Raw genomic sequence first — 20,407 nt, forward strand, 5'->3', positions numbered from 1 at the left:
TAAATGTGATGCAGAAGCTTCTGAATGTGTGATGCATGAGTAGTTCCAGATTGCTGTGCACATTAGTGTGTTGTCTCCTTCTATTCCCTCTCAAAGGTACATCCAGTAGACCATGCCTCTACAATGCACTATTTACTTTTGTGTCCTAATCCTATTCCTCTTTTGCAAAGAGAGAAATCAGATTGTGTTGTGAAGTAGGTGGAAGACAACCATTCCTGTTTTGCAGATGGTATAATGAATACAACATTCTGTTCTGTGTATTGAAAGGTGTGGTATTTTCGTTGTTTTGTTATCTAGGAAAAGAGAATTAATTATGCCTGTTGCCCATATGAAGTAATCTCTCTCGTTTGGTCTTGATTTCCTCCTGGTTGGCAATATACAAGCTAGATTCAGCTAAATCTAGTGTTTTAGAGGTCTGTAATCTGCTCTTAGATTCATCTGCCTTTTTAATTGTTTTAGAAGCTGTCTAGGTGCAGAAAACAACTTCAGTATTCTCACTGGCTTGCTTTCTGGATGCTTCACAGGCTTATCACTGGCATAGAGCATTATTGAGCTTGCAGGCCTTGGAAAATGATTGCAGCATGTCAGCACTGGGGTGAATTAGAGAAACAAATATTTTTTTTCCCCTGTAGTAGACCTTTTTCTACACACATATGCTTTGAAACACATGCGGTGTTACTGCATGTTTCAGGTGAAGTGCTGTTGCTAATTACAAATGTAATAATAGGCAAAATTTAAAAAAAAACAATCTTAGTGAGGGCTTTGAAGTTAAGGGTGAACAATGAACATCTCACACTTTTTAAAATGTACCTCTGTGCCCGGGCAAATCATAGAATAGATCCTCCTAGAAGCTATGCTGATGCATGTGGAGGACCAGGGAGGTGATTCAAGACATGTAGTATGGCTTAACCAAGGGCAAGTCACTGCTGATAGAGTAACTACATCAGTAGACAAGAGGAGAGCTATGGATGTATGTCATCAATCTGACTTGTGTAAGGCCTATATGTCATCCCCACAATGTCCTCTCTAAACGGGAGAGACTTGGATTTGATGAATGGACTGCTTGGTGGATGAGGAATTTATTGGATGGTTACATGCAGAGTTTAGTGGTCAACAGCTTAGTGTCCAGGTGGAGATTGGTGACAAGTGGTATCTCTCAGGGATCCATACTGGAACCCTTCCTCTTTAATATCTTGAACAGTGACATGGACAGTCAGATTGAATGCACTCTTAGCAGGTTTGGTGGTGACAGCAAGCTAAGTGGTGCAGGTGATGTGCCTGAGGGACAAGATACCTGGACAAGTTTGAGAAGTGGGCCGATGCCAACCTTCAGAAGTTCAACAAGACTGAGATCAAGGTCCTGTGCATGGGTCTGGTCACCTCCCAGTACTGATGCAGGCTGGGAGATGAAGGCATTGAGACCAACCCTGCTGACAAGACCTCAGGGGTACTGTTGAAAGAAAAGATGTATATGAACTGGTAATGTGTGATCACAGCTCAGAAGGCTAACCATATCCTGGGCTGCATCAAAAGACTAGTGACCAGCAGGTTGAGGGAGGTGATTCTGCCCCTCTGCTCTGCTTTTGCGAGACCCACCTGGAGTGCTGTGTCCAGCTCTGGGTTCCCCAGCACAAGAAAGACGTGGACGTGTTGCAGCAAGTCCAGAGAAGGGCCGTGAGTATGATCAGAGAGCTGGAGCACCTCTCCTATGAAGACAGACTGAGAGAGTTGGAGTTCTTCAACCTGGAGAAGAGCAGGCTCTGCAGAGACCTTACTGTGGTCATTCAATACTTGGAAGGGACTTATAAGAAAGATGAGGACAGCATTTTTAGTAGGGTCTGCAGAAGGCGGTTTAAACTAAAAGAAGATAGATTCAGAAAGGTATAAGGAATAATTTTTTTCCAATGAGGGTGATGAAACACTGTAAGAGGTTGTCCAGAAAGGAGATACATACCCATCCTGGGAAGTGTTCAGGTCCAGGTTGGACTGGTCTCTGAGCAACCTGATCTGGCTGAATCTGTCCCTACGCATTGTGGGTGGGCGGATAAAATATTATGATAATTTCCGCAGTGAGACTAGGGAACAAGAAACAGTTTAGGAAATCAAGACTCTTGCAAGAGAATGTGTGACTAGTTTGCAGGATATTTAGGGGAGTGTTGTGTAACAGAGCAGTACAGAGCAGTACAATGTTAGCCTGAGCAACAGTTCAAGTCAGTCTGTGTATAGGAATTTTGTAGTGGAGGTAAAGGTAGTTAAAGGTAGAAGTAGTTAAATAATGATCTTGTGCTCCTCTTACTTGAACTCTTATTTTTTTGTGCATGGTTCTCACCACTGTTTCTCTTATTATAATGCAGGAATGTTTAATGTTGATTTTAGCCATATTGAGCTTCAAATAGCAGGCTTTTCTTGATGGCCTGCCTTTTAACACAGCTGAGTTCTGTATCTCAGCCATGCACTGTCTCTCTTGTAATCTCAGTACTGTTCAAGCCCAAGGCTTATTTATTTATATATAATAAAAATTACATGGGGAAAAAGGGTAACCACCAGAAGATCAGACCTGATACTTGTATTGCAAATAATTTTCAAGATAAAAAAAGCAGTACCTGTTTGTAGATGTTTACTACTGAGACTGTTGAAATGTAATGCTCATTATCTTCTCCTTAACATTGTGGTTCAGGACATTAAACATAGTACTGACATGCTCCTCATGGATGGAGTGGTGATGTATAGCGCCAGTTGTGTTTCAGGCACTTGAATTTGATAGGTGCCATGGTTTAATCCTGGGTGTAGAGCTCATGAAAAGTGTTGAGACATTATTCACATCAGCTGTTGTTTAGATGCTTGTATAACGCTCAATGTGCTCAATCTCCAGATGTATATTTATTATTTTTAAAAGTGAATTGAGAAGTACCAGGCTATATCTCATTTGCTGGCATGTCTTTGTGTCTAATTGGAGTGTCTCATGGCTTTTTATAAGTAAATTTTTTTCAATTCCTTTCTCTAGAGTCCATAAGTGTATTGAATGATGCTCTAAGTCAGATAGAGTCTCAAGGGAGTGTTTCTATGAATTCAACAAGCTCTGGATCAGTTGTCTCTTCGTCTGTTGACACGGTAAGTACTTCTCTCTACCAGATGTGCTTGAATCTGTCTGAAACTGTTAAGCAGAGACTTGTGTTGCTTATCAGCTTCTACTCTGGCTTGCTGTCTGCAAAAAGAAAGATGGGGTTGAACTGTGAAGTGAGGGAGCAGAATAAGAAACATCTCCAGATTTCATTTTCTTATTGATAATGGAAAACTAAAGGCTGAATAGCCTGAATATTGCAGAATGCAAGTACTTGTAAGTTCTATAAGGCTTTTCACAGATTCACAGAATGGTCAGGGTTGGAAGGGTTCTCTGGGGATCATCTAGTCCAACTCACCTGCTAAAGCAGGATCACCTAGAGCAGGTTGCACAGGACAGCATCCAGGTGGGTTCTCAATCTCTTCAGAGAAGGAAACTCCACAGTCTCTCTGGACAGCCTGTCCCAGGGCACTTCCACCTCAGAGTGAAAAAGGTTTTCCTCATATTCAGATGGAACTTCCTGTGTTACAGATTGTGCCTACTGCCCCTTGTCCTGTCACCGGGCACTATTGAAGAGCCTGGCCCCATCCTCTTGACATACACTTTTCAGATATTTACAAGCATTAATATGTTCCCCTCTCAGCCTTCCCTCCTCCAGGCTAAACAGACCAGGATCTTATCCTTTCCTCATACAAGAGATGTTCCAGTCCCCTCATCATCCTTGTAGCCCTCTGCTGGAGACTCTCCAGTATTCCCTGTCGTTCTGGAACCAGGTAGCCCAGAACTGGACACAACACTCCAGATGTGGCTTCACCAGGGCAGAGTAGACGGGGAGGAGAACCTTCCTCAATCTTCTGGCTGTGCTTTTCTTTATGCATCCCAGGATACCATTGGCCTTCTTGGCCACAAGGGCACACTGCTGGCTCATGGAGAGCTTGTCCACCAGGACTCACAGATCCTTATCTACAGGACTGCTTCCCAGTCAGTCAACCTCTAACCTGTACCGGTGCCTGGGGTTATTCTTCCCTACACTTCTCCTTCTTGAATTTCATTTGGTTACTCTTTGCCTAGCTCTCTACTCTGTCTTGCTGAATGGCAGCACAACCTCCTGGTGTGAAGGATATTGTTTAGAAAAGGGACAGGGTGTGGGGTCTTGTTGGGCAGTGTGGTTTTCCTCTGCCTCTTTCTCTATAGGTAGATAATATTTCCTTTTTTGAATCTTATTACAATGTCAATTATTTAATGTGTGGATTGTTTTAGAGAAGTTCTTACGTGTTGCTGGGACTAGAACTGTATGAATCTGTACAATTTATTGTTGAAGTAAATTGCTTGCAGCAAGATACAATGCATTACATCAGGGTACTACAAAAATACATTAATATTTTATGGTATATTTATTAGTCATACTTTATTTAGCTATAAAGAAAATGCCTAAATGTGGTTTTTGGGTGTTTTTTTTTTTTTTTAATATGAGAATTATAGAATGCAATTGCCATATTAACTAAGTTTTATTTTTTACTGACTTTTAATTTCAGGCAAGCATTGTAGGCCGGGAGTTGGCTACCAATGTGTATAAATATACTCACTTAGAGCCTATTCTGTATGCCCTTGGTGTGGGAATGTCAACTAAGGATCCAGATCATCTAAAATTTCTCTTTGAAGGAAGCGAAGACTTCTGCTGTTTACCCAGCTTTGGAGTAATTCCTGCTCAGACTTCAATGTTTGATGGTGTTCCTTCTCTCCCGGGACTAAATATTGATCTTGCAAAGGTATGGAAAGAATGAAGTATCTTGCTTTGTTGTGCTTTATATACCCATAAGGTGTCTTTAACAAAAAAAAAAAAGTTGCAGAGGCTTTTTGGTTTTATCTGCCAAGCACTTTCAAATGTGGTGGGGGAAGCAATAAAATATATTGATTGTTGTTACAGCGCTGCCTTTCTTTATGTAGATGCTACATGGTGAGCAATATCTGGAACTCTTTAAACCATTACCAACCTCAGGTCAGTCATTTTCTGTTGCTGATTTGCTTTTCACTATGTCAGCAGTTCCTGTAGCTATATTATAAATGGAAATAGAGAAGTTCTGTTTCCAAAGGGATTTTTGCATCCTCCTTTTACAAGGGGTGGGGGAGAAGAGAGGACATCTGTTGCATTTTTGAAGGAATTCTGAAACCTGTGCTGATTTGGTTTCCTATAGTATACTCAGCAAACTCATGCCTAATCTTTGATACAGTCAGCAAATACATTATGTGCTGGTGTATTAATCATATCATTTTGATACTAGCTAGCAGAACTTCAAATTCTTTCTGTAAAAATGTATCTCTGAACTTTTGTGATGTTTACCCAAAAATTCTTCAACATTGCTTGCCTCCCTGGACCCGTGAGAAGCTAAGATTTAAATCCTCTGTGTAAAGGAGTGGACATTTCAACAAGGAGGCTAAAAAACAGTTAGCTTTCTTCCTGTCAAAATTCTGAAGGTATTTGTTACTTGCAGCAGCAAGCTGCTTTCATAGCTACTGAACAAGGACGCTTAGAAAACACAGACACTTGGGAGGTGCTTGTTAGACTCATTCAGTATATGCATGCACATGTCTGGGGTTCTTTGTTAGCAATTTTTAAAGGAACTTTTCCAGTGTAGGAAGAGCTGCTGCCCAGGCATTCACACACCATTCATAGTGTCACTTGTCCTTGGACACACTTCCTCCTTCTTCAGGCTCAACCCTAGGTTTCCCACAGCAGAGTCTCAGGTGCCGGATTTAGTGAAGTAATTAATTTAACTGAAAGTTGTAGTGGCAAGTAGAGCCCAGGGTGGGTGGCTGCAAAGACAGCAACCATACTGGGCGACAAAAGGATTCATGAACTCTGTTTTGCATGTTAGCAGGAATGCTTAATAAAAGCAGAGAGGCGCTGTTGAGAGATATTACTTGTTTAGTGTAAATAAATAAGCTTTAATTAGAATTAATTATTTAGGATTATAATAGGGAGTGATTTGTGCTGTTTGCTTAGCTTTATTTAGCATGAAGAGCTAGATTTGCTGAAGCTGTTAGGCTATGGTAGAGGTATTTTTCTTAGTAGTTCTCCTAGCAGCTGATCCTATGCTTTTAGTATGGAAAAGTGCTGTGATATCTCACTAATGTTTTGGTAGTGTTTTTTCCAAGTCTGGGTATAATTTCCCAGGGATTTCTTTGTTTCCGGAACCTCTCTTTAGAGACACCCAGCCTATGCTGTTCTTGCTGCAGTCCTTTCAATTTACATTTATTATTTTGTAAAGTCCTACACCAGAAACTCTGTGTGAAACCTCAGGTTGAATCTGAAGGAGGAAAAGCATGCCCAAGAGTAAGTATGTCTGTACAACATCATGTATGATGTGTGACTGCTTGGGCAGCAGCTCCTACTTTAACAGAAGGGAAAAAAAAATCTTGCAAGTCACAGATAAATGGCATAATTTCTTGTTGAAACAAGAGATTTGTGTGAAAGTTACATTAACTTCAAAGAAGTCTGATAATTAGTAATGGATTGCTAGGACTTCATTAAGCTTTTTACTTTCCAGTTCCATGTAAACAAATATGGTTATGTATCTTTCTAGAGCAATAACTTGTTTAGAGACAGACTTACAAATCCACAGGTCCAGACTCTGAGCTAAGCTTCTTTTCTGTAGAACTTTGTCTCAGCCCTCTTGAAATTTGTGGGCAATCTTTAAGTAATTGGAGCTGTCTTTGAAGAGAGTGATGTGTTTCAGTCTGAAACATGATTTGTATTTAGCTCTGAATACACAAACTATAGCAAGATTCTATTGAAAAAAAAAGTGGAAAAAAAAATTCTTCGCATCTGCAAACCAAGATTTGCAAAGCTTTCCAGACACTTTTTTAATAATCATGATGCTTGCGATAACTGTGACTATCTTTCTTATTACCATTGTTAGTGTTGTCAGTAAGGAATTGTGAAGAGTCATCTGTGAACTTCATTCCTGAAGGAAAGCCTTAAAAAATGAGTGTTCTTTTTTACAGGGCAATTGACTTCAGTTTCAACTGTTGCTGATATTCTTGACAAAGGATCAGGAGCAGTCTTGCTTATAGATGGTAAGTTTTATAATTTTTTGGAGAGGATGCATTAAAATTTGGCAGGCTCAGTTTTTAAGTAGCTGTACCAATAACTGCCAGCCTTTCCACTGTAAAGACTGTTAGCTTATTAAATCTCAATGAGAGCTCAGAAGTGAGCTAATTATCAGTAGCTGCGTAAATGTATAATGTAATTGTTCTTTGGCAGTTAATGTAGAAAATAAAAAATATTTCAGAGAAGGGTTGTTTTTTTCCCATATGTAGGTGGAATAGTGCTTTGTTCCATTTCAGTCATAATACTTAAACCCTTTCTAAAGACAACTGTTACAGATTCCGTCACTATTCAGCAGGGGTGTGTGTGCCTATGCGTGCATGTGATTTTTGGGGTAGTTTTGCAAGGGTTATTCATACTTACATGTTGTGTGGACTCACCTGCAAACCATCCATCATTATTAGGACATCCTCTGTTCTTTTTTTATGTCGTAATTATTCTTTTCTAAACAAAAGAGAACAAAACCCCATTTCCTTCCTCTTCTATCCAAGTTAAAGCATCAGAATGTTTCCAGAAGCTGCTAAGTTGTCATTTCCAGAATTTGGATATCTTTTACGTGTAGTCAAACCAAGGTCCCTTGGGAAATTAGACTAACCTACAAGAGTAGGCTAATAGGCAGTGAATCTCTAAATATTCTTGAGCTTTTATTTCTTCAGTTTACAGATAAAATTTTAAGAATGTCTTACTGTGCCTTTGTTCCTCATGGTTGTTTTCTTATTCCATGCTGGGCTAACATTAAGCCTGTCTGGTTTTGAAACACGTAAAAGTTCATTTCGTGAGCAGAGTCTTAGGGGTTTTAAAATTTATTCTGGAACAGGAAATGACTGTAATTAACTATACTGTAAATTTCAGTCTAAGCTGTAAGGGAGTGGAACAGGAAACTGGAAGTTCAAAGCTAAATCATGATTCAGTGTAAGAAGTTTAACTTTTTCAAAAGACTGACCAGGTGACCTTAAACTAAAGCTTGCTCTGAAGTTCTTTTCATGCAAGAAACTAGTGCAGCTTTTTGTATGAATTGGTAATGTGCTTTACACACTAGGGATTCCATAGAGCTTCTAATATACCATGGTTTATGGCACAATCCTATCATATTTAAATAAATTGCTAATGCAGCGTGAGATGCTGAAATTTCAGCGCACTGTTCTAATTACTTTTAGCACCTTGAATGTCATCAGCATTTTTTAATTTTAATGTTTTCCTATAGATAAAATGAATGATAATTTTATTTGAAACCTATCATTAGTGTTCACTAGTCAGGAAGCGCAACTTGAAAGCATGATCGCTGTCCCTTTGGTTGTTAAAATGAAATTGATCATGTTTGAAGCTTAGCTTTCCTCCTATAAAAACACAAACTAGCTATATGAAAAATGACATTGAAGACAATATGTGGTCTTCCTCTTTCATTGTCTTTCAGTGCATACCTATTGTGGAAAGGACCTAATGTGTTATAATCAGTTCTCTTTGTTCTTCGTTGGGGCTGGAGGCTTTGGTGGAAAACGAACATCAGAAAAGGCAAAGGTAAATTCACACATACTAATATTTTTAAAAAAATCCACATATAAACTTCTGTCAGCACTGCAAGAAAACTAATTGCTATGTCAACCTGGAAGGCTAAACTGGCATTTGAGCAGTGTGGCAGGAAAAACTCAAATGGAATTTCAATACTTCCATTCATTGAAGAGCCTGAGTGCAAAGGTGCCGTTCAGGAAATAAATGCTTTGTTTTAGCCATTAGGGAGAAAAGTGAATTGCTAAATGTGCAACTGATAAGATATTCCTACTTTTAGATATTTTTTAATTATGGATATGGAATATCCTAATGGAAAACAGAATAGGATATTGTCTAGAAAACTGCTTTAAGAGCAGGTATTATTGGCTGCTTTTGTTGAGTATGGGCAGCAAGGAGAGTGACAAGTTGATATTTTAGATACTTTGTCTAGGGGCCTACTACTGAGCTCTTGGATTGTGCCAGTTAGACTCATAACAGAGTCCCGATTTAAACCTGTCTGAGCCCTGCTGTCATGTTCATATTTCAGTTTCTGCCTCAGTGCTTACGTCTCCAATTGGGAATACGTGGTCTGTGTGTCATCAGTTTAGCATTACAGTGTGTTCTGCTGCTTCAACTCAGATTTTCTTTGCTACTTTTTAAGGGGGTGGAGGTACTATTTGTATTTAAAAATAAATTGATAGCTAGTGATAATTCTGTGTGTACGTATATAGAGAGTGTTCATGTTCAGTTTAGTAACTCCTTTTACACGTGTTAAATTTGTGCTAATAGGTATGATTATTTGTTTATATTGCAAGATGTTGCTCTAGTGAAAAAAGGCTAGCACAGTAAAAAGCTGAGAAGTACTCAAATATGTGGTGTTAGGTTTGAACTTGCAATTTCTAGAATAGATCTCTAGGTGTAGCTGTTTATAAATCTATGTGTTTGCTTGAGAGGGGTTTGGAAAGCATAGAGAGGAAAAAAGAGATACGGCATAACAGTATTTCACTTCCAGAGAAGTGGAACTCCTGCTTTTTGGGAGAAACTTAGCAAATGACAAATGATGTCACATGAGCACATCATGTGTATGGCTAAATGAATGAAGTAGCTACTCAGGTACCTGACATGTAACTGTTGTCTCCATCTGTATTATGTCTGAGTGTAGTGCCGGCCATGACTGAATGCTGGTACTGTGAACCAGAGCCTTGAGGCGCTATAGTAATAAATAGTCAACTGATTAAAGGCTATTTTGAGCTAAATATTTTTGAAAATTTCTAATAAAATAACTAGGTTTTGTACATCTGTAATATTGTGGATCCATATTCTTTGAAATTTTTTTGAAACCTGCAGGTTTTCAATTTTAAATTTATATCAATTATGCAGAAGTTTACCCTTACGTAACTTTACAGATCAAATCTCAAAATGTCTGCTGCTTCAAAGAGAAATGGGAAGTGACTCTGCAGAGCACAAAAAATTCACAGAATGTTATTGCAGAAAGAGTAGAAAATTCTTTGGTGGAACCCTTAATTCTTCTATAATCATATTTTATATAATTCATATGAAGAAAAAATAAAAAGGGGTTCAACTAAATGTTGCTCGTCTATAGCGGTATCATCAATGAATCTACTTTTTAGTTAAACATTGCACTTCAGGCAACTGCAACCTTTTCTTTCTATTTAGTGAAGTATGAGAATTCTATATACGTGATTTTATGTTTTAAAATATAAAGAGTAACTTTCTCAGGCAGCAGAAGGATCACTTCTATCCTTGTGTCAGAAGAAAACAAAATGTAGTCCTGTTAACACAGTGATAGCAAATTCAACAGAGGCCTCTGCATGCAAAAGACTAGTTTGAAACAATAAATTTTCCTGTTTTCTTTTTTGCAAACATTCCAAATTAGAAAGACTTGCATGTCCTTCTGTGCCAAAAAAGAAATGGCAGGCTGATCAGACATATTTTATAACGTGTCTTTCTGTCATCTTATACATTTATTGCATCTGAAAACTAAGGAGAAAACATTTGTAAGTCTAAGATGAGCAATGTTGTCTCACCTTGTATTGGGGTTTTCTTGCCCTACTCGCTGAGGGATTCTCTAAATTATTCATATCTTGGCTAGTTTTAACATCTTAATGGCTTTGCAGATCAGGTTGAGTTTCTTTAAACCAGATGGAAATAGATTGGTAAGCCATTCTTGTTTTGAAAGTGTGTGAGGTGGTGTTCTTCTAACCAAGATGATTAATGTGTTGGTCTGTTGTGGTTCCCTGAAGTGGCAAGAGCAGAAGTGATGTCTTCCACCCAAGAGGTGGCTTTGCTCTGCTGTTAATAAACAGGAAAGAGGAAAGAGACTTTTCTGTTATTGAATATAAAACTACATAGCACTTGGTTTGTTTTGATTTCTTATTTCTTTTTTTAAGGAGTTTACACAAACTAAAATTATGTAGAATTACTACAGGTGAGATTCAGGTTGCTTCCTTTCATTTTAGAGCATATACCAGTTTCTCTTTGGGCTTTTTTGGGAATTTCTTTGGAAACACAAGAAGGAGAGGAGTAAAAGATTTCTGCTACTTCAATAGTTTTGAACTGGTTATGGTGGTGTTTTTATAATGATCTAGAATATTCTCTGTCAGTCTGTTGATAAAATTTATATCTTCAAAACTAAACAACGAAGATGTAGATTGCACAAGGAGCAGCTTTTTTTTACAGTAATGTAAGTCTTAATGTGAAGCATGTAATTGCAAAAGAAAAAAGTGCAAAACAAAAAAAGAGCTGGAAACTTTAAAGGCCAAAAGTGATGTAGCTCATGAATGGGGAACTAAAGTACTTTTTATGCCATTGTGCTTATTAAGGTATTATTGTAAAAGCTTTATTTTTGTTTATGTGTTCCAAAACACTAGTGTTCTATGAGACAACTATTTTTTAAGAGGGAACAATTCTTTCTTGAGCATTTCTGGATCATTTGGAAGAAACGTAATCGAACTGATCAGCTGTAACAAGTAGCTGTTAGTCAGATCTGATGTCTCAGAATTGCTATCTTTGTAAAGCTAACCTTTGATAAGAGACTTCTTCTGGCCTAAGTATCTTTTTCTATTTGTCTGTAAATGTAGAAAGGGTAGGAGAAGCCGTAACGGCTTTTTCTTTTTATACATCCCTGACGTATTCTGGTGTGGGTATGAAGAAAAGATTTTTGCAGTGACATGTTAACACTGCTATTTCTGCTTTAGGTAACAGTGAATCCTCCCAAGAGACCCCCTGATGCAGTAATTTCTGATGTCACAACAGCTGATCAGGTAAAGTTTTATGTTATTGCTGTGGAAATACTTGTTTTGTTTGGAGAAAAGAATCTTATATGATGTTTGCTACTAGTCAAAAATTTTCTCATACACATTGGATATTTGTATGTGTATGTGTGCATCTGTATCTATGAATAAAGTGATGCTAAAATTTGTGCTAGGTTAAGTTAGATGTTAGTGTGTTGACTGTACTATCTAAACCATTCTTCTCATGAGGCTCATAGAATTTTATAATTGTTTATTATAAAAATCTGCATAAGAGGAGGAAATGCATATTTGTATTCTTTTGAAAAAAAAAAGGGTTCAGAAACTATGAAATTTATAACAAATGATGCAAGGCAACACATTGTGACCTCAAAAACCCCCACTTACAGTTCACAGTTTTAAAAAGGTTATGTTTCTCTAGTAACAGCAGTCAGGGAAATCTGAAATACAGATGTTTGTCCAGGTATGTTTCTGTTTGTTCACAGTCCCACTGGTTCACAGGCATCTACTTTCCATTGATTAAAAACTCAAGTAAATAAATATATCCTCCTCTGCAGGTGTCAGACAAATAAGACAGGAAATTCTGGAACTAGCACTATTAAGACACTGAATAGTATTTTCAAAAGTAACTTAGTCATGTCAGGATGCTGTAGCTTTTGGAGATGCAATTAAAATGTTGAGCATCAGCTGAACTGTGGCAACTGTGATGTTTGCTTAGCCTCTGATTATATACAGAGTAATTAAACTTAAGTCTCATCAAGTTTATTCATGTGCTCAAAGTCCAAATAAGCCCTGCGCACTTAAACCAGGAAAGAAAGTTTGAATCTGCATTTCTGTTTCTATCCCTGACGGACTTGCTGCATCCTAAAATTCATGGTGTCAGTCTAGGAGGTACAGATGTCTAATTCTTCTGAATAGCCTTCATCAAAAGTTGGCAGGGTGAGCAAGGCACAGGGAACAGCAAGAGAGTACTTCATTCCTGGGAGGTAGCTAAATGTAATGGAAGGTGCTCTCTAGCAGCAGAAATAATTTACTTTGAATGTTGGAACCCTAGTTCAGATTACATCATTCCAAGTCCACCAGTTTTCAGATGACATTTGTGATCCCCTTATTCATATGGTAATTTTAGTTTCTGAGCTTTAAACTCTTTTGTCTGCAATTGTTACTGTGCATAAAGTGCTAACTTCATGAAATGAAAGAAAATGATAGTGACCCTATAATGCAGAAGTTGGGAAAATTTGCTACTGCAGAATTGATTTTTGGAAATAAATGAAGTGGCACAGAGTAGGCACCACACTTGTTTTAAGATCTAGTCTGACAGGTATGTGTATAAAGAATTCCTCTGCAGTTAGATCGTACAGGAGCCCAAGCCAGCGGACTTTCAGAATTGCAAGAAGGGTTATCTGCAAAGTTATTCAGTAGCATTTGTGTTTAAGTGATGATGCCTGGGTACAGAAGGGGGAATGTGTAGAACTTGAGAACTTTACAGGCATGAGTACAGACTTTCATGTGAAGGACAGCTTGAGGAAATGTTATCAAGATTTTACGTGTCTTTGGAATGACACATAACTGCCTAAAATCCTTTTTAAAAATGGAAGCTGGCACACAAATGGCATCAAAGTTGCTGAATTTTTTTTTCCCTTAGTGTTTAAATGAAAAAGGTGTTGGCAGGCATGACTGTTGCCATTCAGCTATTGAATTAGTATAGAGTATGAGACAGACTGAAAGTCAGTTTGCAGATGGCATTTGCGTTAACTTGAACTGTATTAATTTCCAGTGATAGTTGTGACATTCACCATTCATTTTTGTGTTATTACAATTACATGGCTAAACTGCTCTTCATGTTTAGAATTTTCTCACCCTTTTCATAGTGTGATCATGCAGTAAACTTCCTGATTAGAAGACCATATTCCTATTTTAAAAATGCTTATGGTGATGACTCCTGTATTTCACTGAAGTCAATGACTGTGGTTATCTTTAAAGTTATATTTAGTTCTAACTCAACTATGTTGGATTAATTTTTTTTCCAAGATGCAGAATGTTTTTTACGTATATTCAGACAGGAATAAGCACTGCTTAGTGAAGAGGATGCTGAGAACACAGGGCTAGTAACCATTATTGCCCTTTGTCATGTGTTAGCAGAATGGAGGGTAGACCCAAGTACAGTTCCTTAAAAAATTATGTCAGTAACCACTGCAGAGCAAACTAATCCTTTTGGTTAGTGCTATCAATGACTAATAGCAGGTAGTGTAATAAATGTTTATCCCTTTCAAATCTGTACCCATTCCTGAGAAATTCTTTAAACACCAACCGGTGTTTATGAATGACCTGCACTACCACAGTGTAAGCTGCTTAAAGATGAAAAATGGTTAAGAAAAATTTAGAAGTATCTGACCTTCTAAAAGGCTTTAAGGCTTAAAATTTGCATTCTGCTGAGAAAGGACATAAAATATTTCTTCTGTGTGTTCCTGAATTTTTCTGCAAAGAACTAGGTGACATTTTTTCCACTTTGCCCTGTAGACATGTGCATGTGCTGTGGTATTTTTCTAGCTTGTTCTCTCTCTGTAACCTGAGCTATGCTTTCCTGGATATACTGCCATAAATCTTTTCAATAAAATAGACCTTTTGACAGAAGATCAAGAAGTCTAGAGGGTGTTTGACTATTAACCGTTTAGCAAGAAATGAATCATTCAATTTCAACCCTGTAGGGAATGTTTAATGTAGTTACAGAGCTTCTGTATCACCAAGCTACTCTTGTCCTGCCGGTTTTTGAACCAGGGCCTTAAATTAATCAATCAAACAGATTTTGCTGAATGGTTCCTAATGCAATAAAGAACCACAGGCAGTGAATGACCTTATCTCTGGGGAGTTTGTCTCCACAGAGTTTTCACTCCCTTCCCAAATGCGTTAATTTCTTGAGAATTCATGTTCTCATGACACACAAAATAAGATGCAATGGGTTTTTAAACTGGATGGTGTCCAAGTGATGTAGTAAACTTTTGAAGAAGGAAACAAATACAATGACTTGAGTTTGTTGGGACCTTTCAGTGTGGTTTTGGTTTTTTGGTTGGGTTTTTTTGTTTGCTTGTTTGGGTTTTTGGGGGGGGATGGTAAGGGGTTGTTGGTGGTGTGTGTTTGCTTATGGAAAAACTCACCACATTCTGATATTGTACAGGTTGCCTCACAAGAAGTAAACTGCTTTCTGTTGTCAAATATAAGAATTAAAGTTCAGAATAGACAAGGTTATGAAAATAAATAGTGTAAAAGTAGACCATGATATGGGAATTATCAAGAAATAATTTCAATTAAACTATTCTGTTTCTTCCTGCTTTCTTCTGAAATCTACCTGTCTTCTTTGCCTATATGGAAAAACTAAAGCTGTAACATGGAGTTTACAGGACCTCCAAGTGTTTGTTAATGTCAGTTCATTTCTGCAAATAATAATTGAAAAATTCTTTGTTTGCAACAGAAAAGCATTTTCCTACTGTAAATTCTGATGCTGTATTTTTACTCACACTAGTAGAAATAGATATGACAAAGAGGTAGAAAAGACCATTTAGGTAGATCTTTGAAGAAGTCATGTCTCTACCATGCTTTTGGACCAGCTATGTACATGCAACTGGACCCCTTAAAGTCTCCACAAAGGACTGTCACATGTGAATTTCTGTCAGAGCTACTTTTCCATGTAAGTTGGGTATCTCAAGCACATGCTGCTTCTGCTTTGTGGTTTCCAGGGTCAGAAAAAATCACCATTTTTGCTTTCAAGAATTTGAAAATTCCTTGTTACAGCTGATGAGACTGAAACTGATACTGGTCTGTTGGAGGAAGAGCATTTTGGTATCCTGTCACTTTTTAGTCGCTTCCATTTGGAAAACTACAATAATATTTTAAATTTTGCAGACTACTTAAAAAGATAAAAATTCCAAATAAGTTTTGCTTTGTTTTGTAGTGTTAATTCCTTTTGCATGCCATCTTCTGTGATCCAGTTTTTAGTTATGCTGTCTGTTCTGGTTTTGGCTAGGATAGAGTTAATTTTCTTTCTAACAGCAGGTAGAATGCCATGTTTGGGAGTCAGGGTGAAAGCAGTGCTGGTAACACATGGATGTTTCAGTTGCTGCCCAGCAGTCAAGGACTTTTCAGATGTTCATATTGCCCTGCTAATGAGAAGACCGGGGTTGTTCTTGTTATAAAAATTGAATTTCGTGCCTCTGTTCTGAACTTGTACAGTGTACCTCAGAAATGTGTGTGGTGGGTTGACCCAGGCTGGGGGCCAGGTCTCCCCCAAAAATGGTTTGTGTCTGCCCCTCCTCAGCTAGGCAGGGGAGGAAAGAATTAAATAGTAAAATCTGCCGGATCAAGATTATTGGAAAGGGGGAGATCACTCACCAGTTACTGTCATAGGCAGAACAAACTCAGCTTGGGGAAATTAATTTATTGCCAATCAAATCAGAGTGGAGTAATGAGAAATAAAACCAAATCTAAAAAACCCCTTCACCTCAACCCCCCTTCTTCTTGGGCTTAATTTCACTCTCAATTTCTCTCCCTCCTCCCCTGCAGAAGCACAGGTGATAGGGAATGGGGGTTGGGTTCATTACACATTATCTCTGCTGCTCCTTTCTCCTCAGGGAGAGGATTCCTTATGCTTCTCCCCTGCTCCAGTGTGGGGTCCCTCACACAATAGACAGTCCTCCACTAGCTTCTCCAATGTGAGTCCTTCCCACTGGCTTCAGTTCTTTATGAACTGCTTCAGCAAGGGGCCCTCTTATGGGGGGCAGACCTTCAGGACCAGACTGCTCCAGCATGGGATTCCCCATGAGTTTGCAAGTCCTGCCAGCAAGTTTACTCTGTTGTAGGCCTTCATGGGCTGCAGGTGAATCTTTGCTCCACCATGGACCTCCATGGACTGCAGGGGGACAGCCTGCCTCACCCTGGTCTCCTCCTGGGGCTGCAGGGAAACCTTTTCTGTAGCACCTCCTTCCCCCCCTTCTGCACTGACCATGGTGTCTGCAGGGTTGTTCCTCTCACATCTTACTGTTTGGCTGCTTTTGCTCTTGGTGGTTTACTTTTCTGTTTTTCCCCTCCTTAATTCTCATCCCTGGCACACTAGCACTGATTGGCTCAGCCTTGGCCAGCAGCAAGTCCTTCTTGGAGCAGCATAGGAGAGGCTTCCATCAGCTTCTCATATAAGTCTCACCTTTCTCCCCGCCTTGCTACCAAAACCTTGCCATACAAACCCAATCCAGTGTGTGCTTTGAAGAATTAGGCTTTCAGATGTTAAACTGGAGACCTGCCATTCATTCCTGTTACTGACCGTTACCTTTTCTACTCTCTTAGTTTCCAGTCTGTAAAGTAATTATAATCGTTTGAGGATTTTTAATTGTAAAGAGAGTGTTTAAAGGAGTGGTGTATAGCTTCCAAAGGTGATTTTGTCAATGTGATACAGTGAGCAGCTTTTTAAAAAAAAAAAGTATAATGATTCTCTAATCATTCAGAGATTTTTTTTTTAGAGACGCAGTAAATTCACACCTAGATTAATCAAATAGGACTTAAAATATACAAGTTCTGTTTAATGCCGTCTGTTGGAAGTATAGCTCAAGCATTGACTGACAGGGTGTGAAGAAATTGCTACTTTTTAGTGGTATGGTTTTTTTCTAAAATATAGTTCTTCTCCATTTTCTCTGAAAGAGGAGAAAGTAATTGGCACCTGCCGTGTTTCAAGTAGTGTCATCAGCATCCTGTGACTAAGACTGCAGGAGTGTCCTTCCCTTCCTGAGTCATTCTCAGTCCTGCAGTCTTCTTGCTCATACTGCTGTGCTTTAGCTACCTGCGTTTCATTTTTCACTGTGTCAAGTTCAGCTAAAACTGCAGTTCTTAACGTTACTGGGAACAATTCTGAAGACAATTATGCACAAATCTATTTTTTTGTAAAAGAGTGGACTTTACAGTAAAGACATTAAACAGCTGTCTGGGAAGGAAAGAGGCACGTTCAAAAACAGCCTAATGTTTTATTAAACTAAACCCTACTGTAAGATGTTTTCTGCCTGTAACAGGTTCAGTGCTATGAGTCAGTGCTTCACTTTGAGGATGGTGTGATAAGACCCTTACAGGCTTCAGTGTAATTGGGATGCGGATACTTACCTACGGAAAGTCATCTTTTGTTCTACACAGATTTAATCTGTGTTTTCTTTTTAAGTGTATGTAAATATTTATGTATTTTTAGAGAACATATGCATAGATAAAAAATAATAATTAACATTATATGGTGAGAAAAAAAGAAATTGGTTCCAGCTTATGTTTGCTTCCTTGGAGAGATTTTTATTTCTCAGTTTAAAATTTTTTTTCTTCTAGTCTGTTTAAGACAGTGTTTTGAGTTAAGGATGTTTTTTTGAGTAAGTGCAATAAAGTCATGTGAGGGCGAAAATGATGAAAACATGTTCATGGATGAGGAAAATATGGTTACAGGACAACTTTTCTTTTTTATTATGTTCTGTTCTGCATACTTTGTAGTACAGTGTTGCCTGAAAACATGTAAATTTAACTTCAGAGTCTAGCACAAGAGAACCTCCTGGGAGACTCAGGTGATTTTTTTTTTTAATAATTTTTTTTTTAAATGTCTGTAGCATAAATAATTTGTTTCATGTTGGAGAAAATGAACTGCTACAGTAGGTTCACAGATATGGAAAGCATGCCAGAAAAAAAAAATGATTAACGACAAAGGAAGATACAAGCAAAACAAAGGGATGTGAAGCCATTGCAAGGATTTGATGTTTTCCTAATTGGTCTAATTTCAGCATGCAGAGATGATGCTCTCAGAATCCTTGAAATTGCATAGTGAGTGAACATTTGTAATAGTTAATTACTTTAAATGTTCGTTACATGACATTGTGATAACTTCAAGATTTACACACACACTCACACTCCCTCCCCTCTACAGTCTCTCACACCCCCCATCCCCACCCCTTTTATTCCTGTTGGGAAGGACAGAATATAATTTTCTAATCATTACAATTTTGAAAAATAGTTGAGGGCTTGGATTGGAATAGAATTTTGGGTGGCCAGATGATAAAAGAAAAGGTATTAGTCTGACAGTAATTTTGTTGATGACTCTTCATTGCTCTTCATTGCATCTTCATCTGAAGATGCTCTTCATTGATCCTTATCTATGCATGTCTTAATAAAGGGTATAAAAGTTGTTACTCTATTTGAAATTCCCAAAACAAACGTGTTTGTTCTTTTTGACTAACAGAAGCGCTATTAAAGGAAAGGCTTGTTGTACATTTGCTATGCTACTGAAAAACCGCTAATGTTATGTGATATTTCTGATTTTCTGTGCTAGAATATATAAGTTGATTTTAAATTTGAAAAATACAAGGTAGGGATAAACAGTAAAGACATGAATAATGTGGATTGCAGAGGGAGAAAAGATGTAGTGCTGTTTTATACCTATTATACCTATTCCCATTTATATCTGGGCATGTGAAAGTGTTTTAATTGAAGATTTCAGTAATTCTTCTTGAGAGAGTCAAAGGTATGTAGGATATTTGGATAATCCAGACTACTGAAAATATAGAATTGCAAGGTAGTCCAGGAAACAATACAGTTACATTTCTTCATTTCAGTCTTGTTAAAAAACAGAATCATACATGATCCAGATTTCTACAAAATACATTTAGCTATTCAAAACTACTATGAGCAACTAAAACTATTTTGTGTATTTTCCACATACACCTACTTTCAGGGCAGTAGCTCATTCTCTGAAAGAACAGATAAACCCTTTTACCTTTCTGTGTGTTGGTTTCTACCAATTACTCTTTCCTAATAACTATCCTTACCCTTAAAAAGGAAGATACAGCAAATGGGCATCTTTGTCAAATAGTACCTGCTTAATTTTAAGTACAGTGAATTACCTAAGTACTGTGCTAAATTTGAACCCTTGAACCATCAGCACAGCCAGTTTAAGTGGAAAAATTCATTGTTCTCAATGTAAATCAGAGTTTATTGAAAGGTGAAAGATTTGTGGATGTTTTTTCTTCATGAGATTACTTGACTTCTTGCTCTTTTTAAATAAGCAGTTAGGTAAAGTACACATGTATATCTATATATACACATACACTTGGTGAGATGAGCTCTTGTGCATAGCCCTTTTTCTCCCCAGTCAGAAGAGAAAATGGTAGATACTTGGCTTGCTTTATTGTTAGCTTTCCTGACCTTTATTGCAGTCTGCAGGCAAGGCTGAAAAATTGGCACAGACAGGTTGAATATCGCCTTTTCTTTTGTGGTCTGGCAGAACTCCTAAACTGTTAGGAAATGAGACTTGACAGTTGTGTTATTAATTGGAGAACAATCTGACCATATTATGACTGACTTCAATCTAATGCACCACATCAATTGACTCTTGTCATCCTCCAAGGATGCATCACTTTTTTTTTTTTTTGTGGGTTTTATTTTTTTTTAAAAGCTGTCACTCCAGACTACAAG

The 20,407-nt window shown here is 38.0% G+C and overlaps 1 protein-coding gene across 1 annotated transcript in view; it reads left to right on the plus strand.

Annotated features, from left to right (window-relative positions):
- The window catches only part of HSD17B4 (hydroxysteroid 17-beta dehydrogenase 4), a 63,118-nt gene that overhangs the window by 19,371 nt on the left and 23,340 nt on the right, over positions 1 to 20,407 (plus strand). The window contains exons 12-17 of the mRNA XM_084278834.1: positions 3,005 to 3,111; positions 4,597 to 4,830; positions 5,009 to 5,060; positions 7,067 to 7,138; positions 8,584 to 8,687; positions 11,876 to 11,941. Coding sequence (XP_084134960.1) covers positions 3,005 to 3,111; positions 4,597 to 4,830; positions 5,009 to 5,060; positions 7,067 to 7,138; positions 8,584 to 8,687; positions 11,876 to 11,941 — 635 coding nt within the window. The remainder of the gene's footprint in view (positions 1 to 3,004; positions 3,112 to 4,596; positions 4,831 to 5,008; positions 5,061 to 7,066; positions 7,139 to 8,583; positions 8,688 to 11,875; positions 11,942 to 20,407) is intronic.

This window comes from Gallinula chloropus (genome assembly GCF_964237585.1).
Source record: "Gallinula chloropus genome assembly, chromosome: Z".
Taxonomy (NCBI): Eukaryota; Metazoa; Chordata; class Aves; order Gruiformes; family Rallidae; genus Gallinula; species Gallinula chloropus.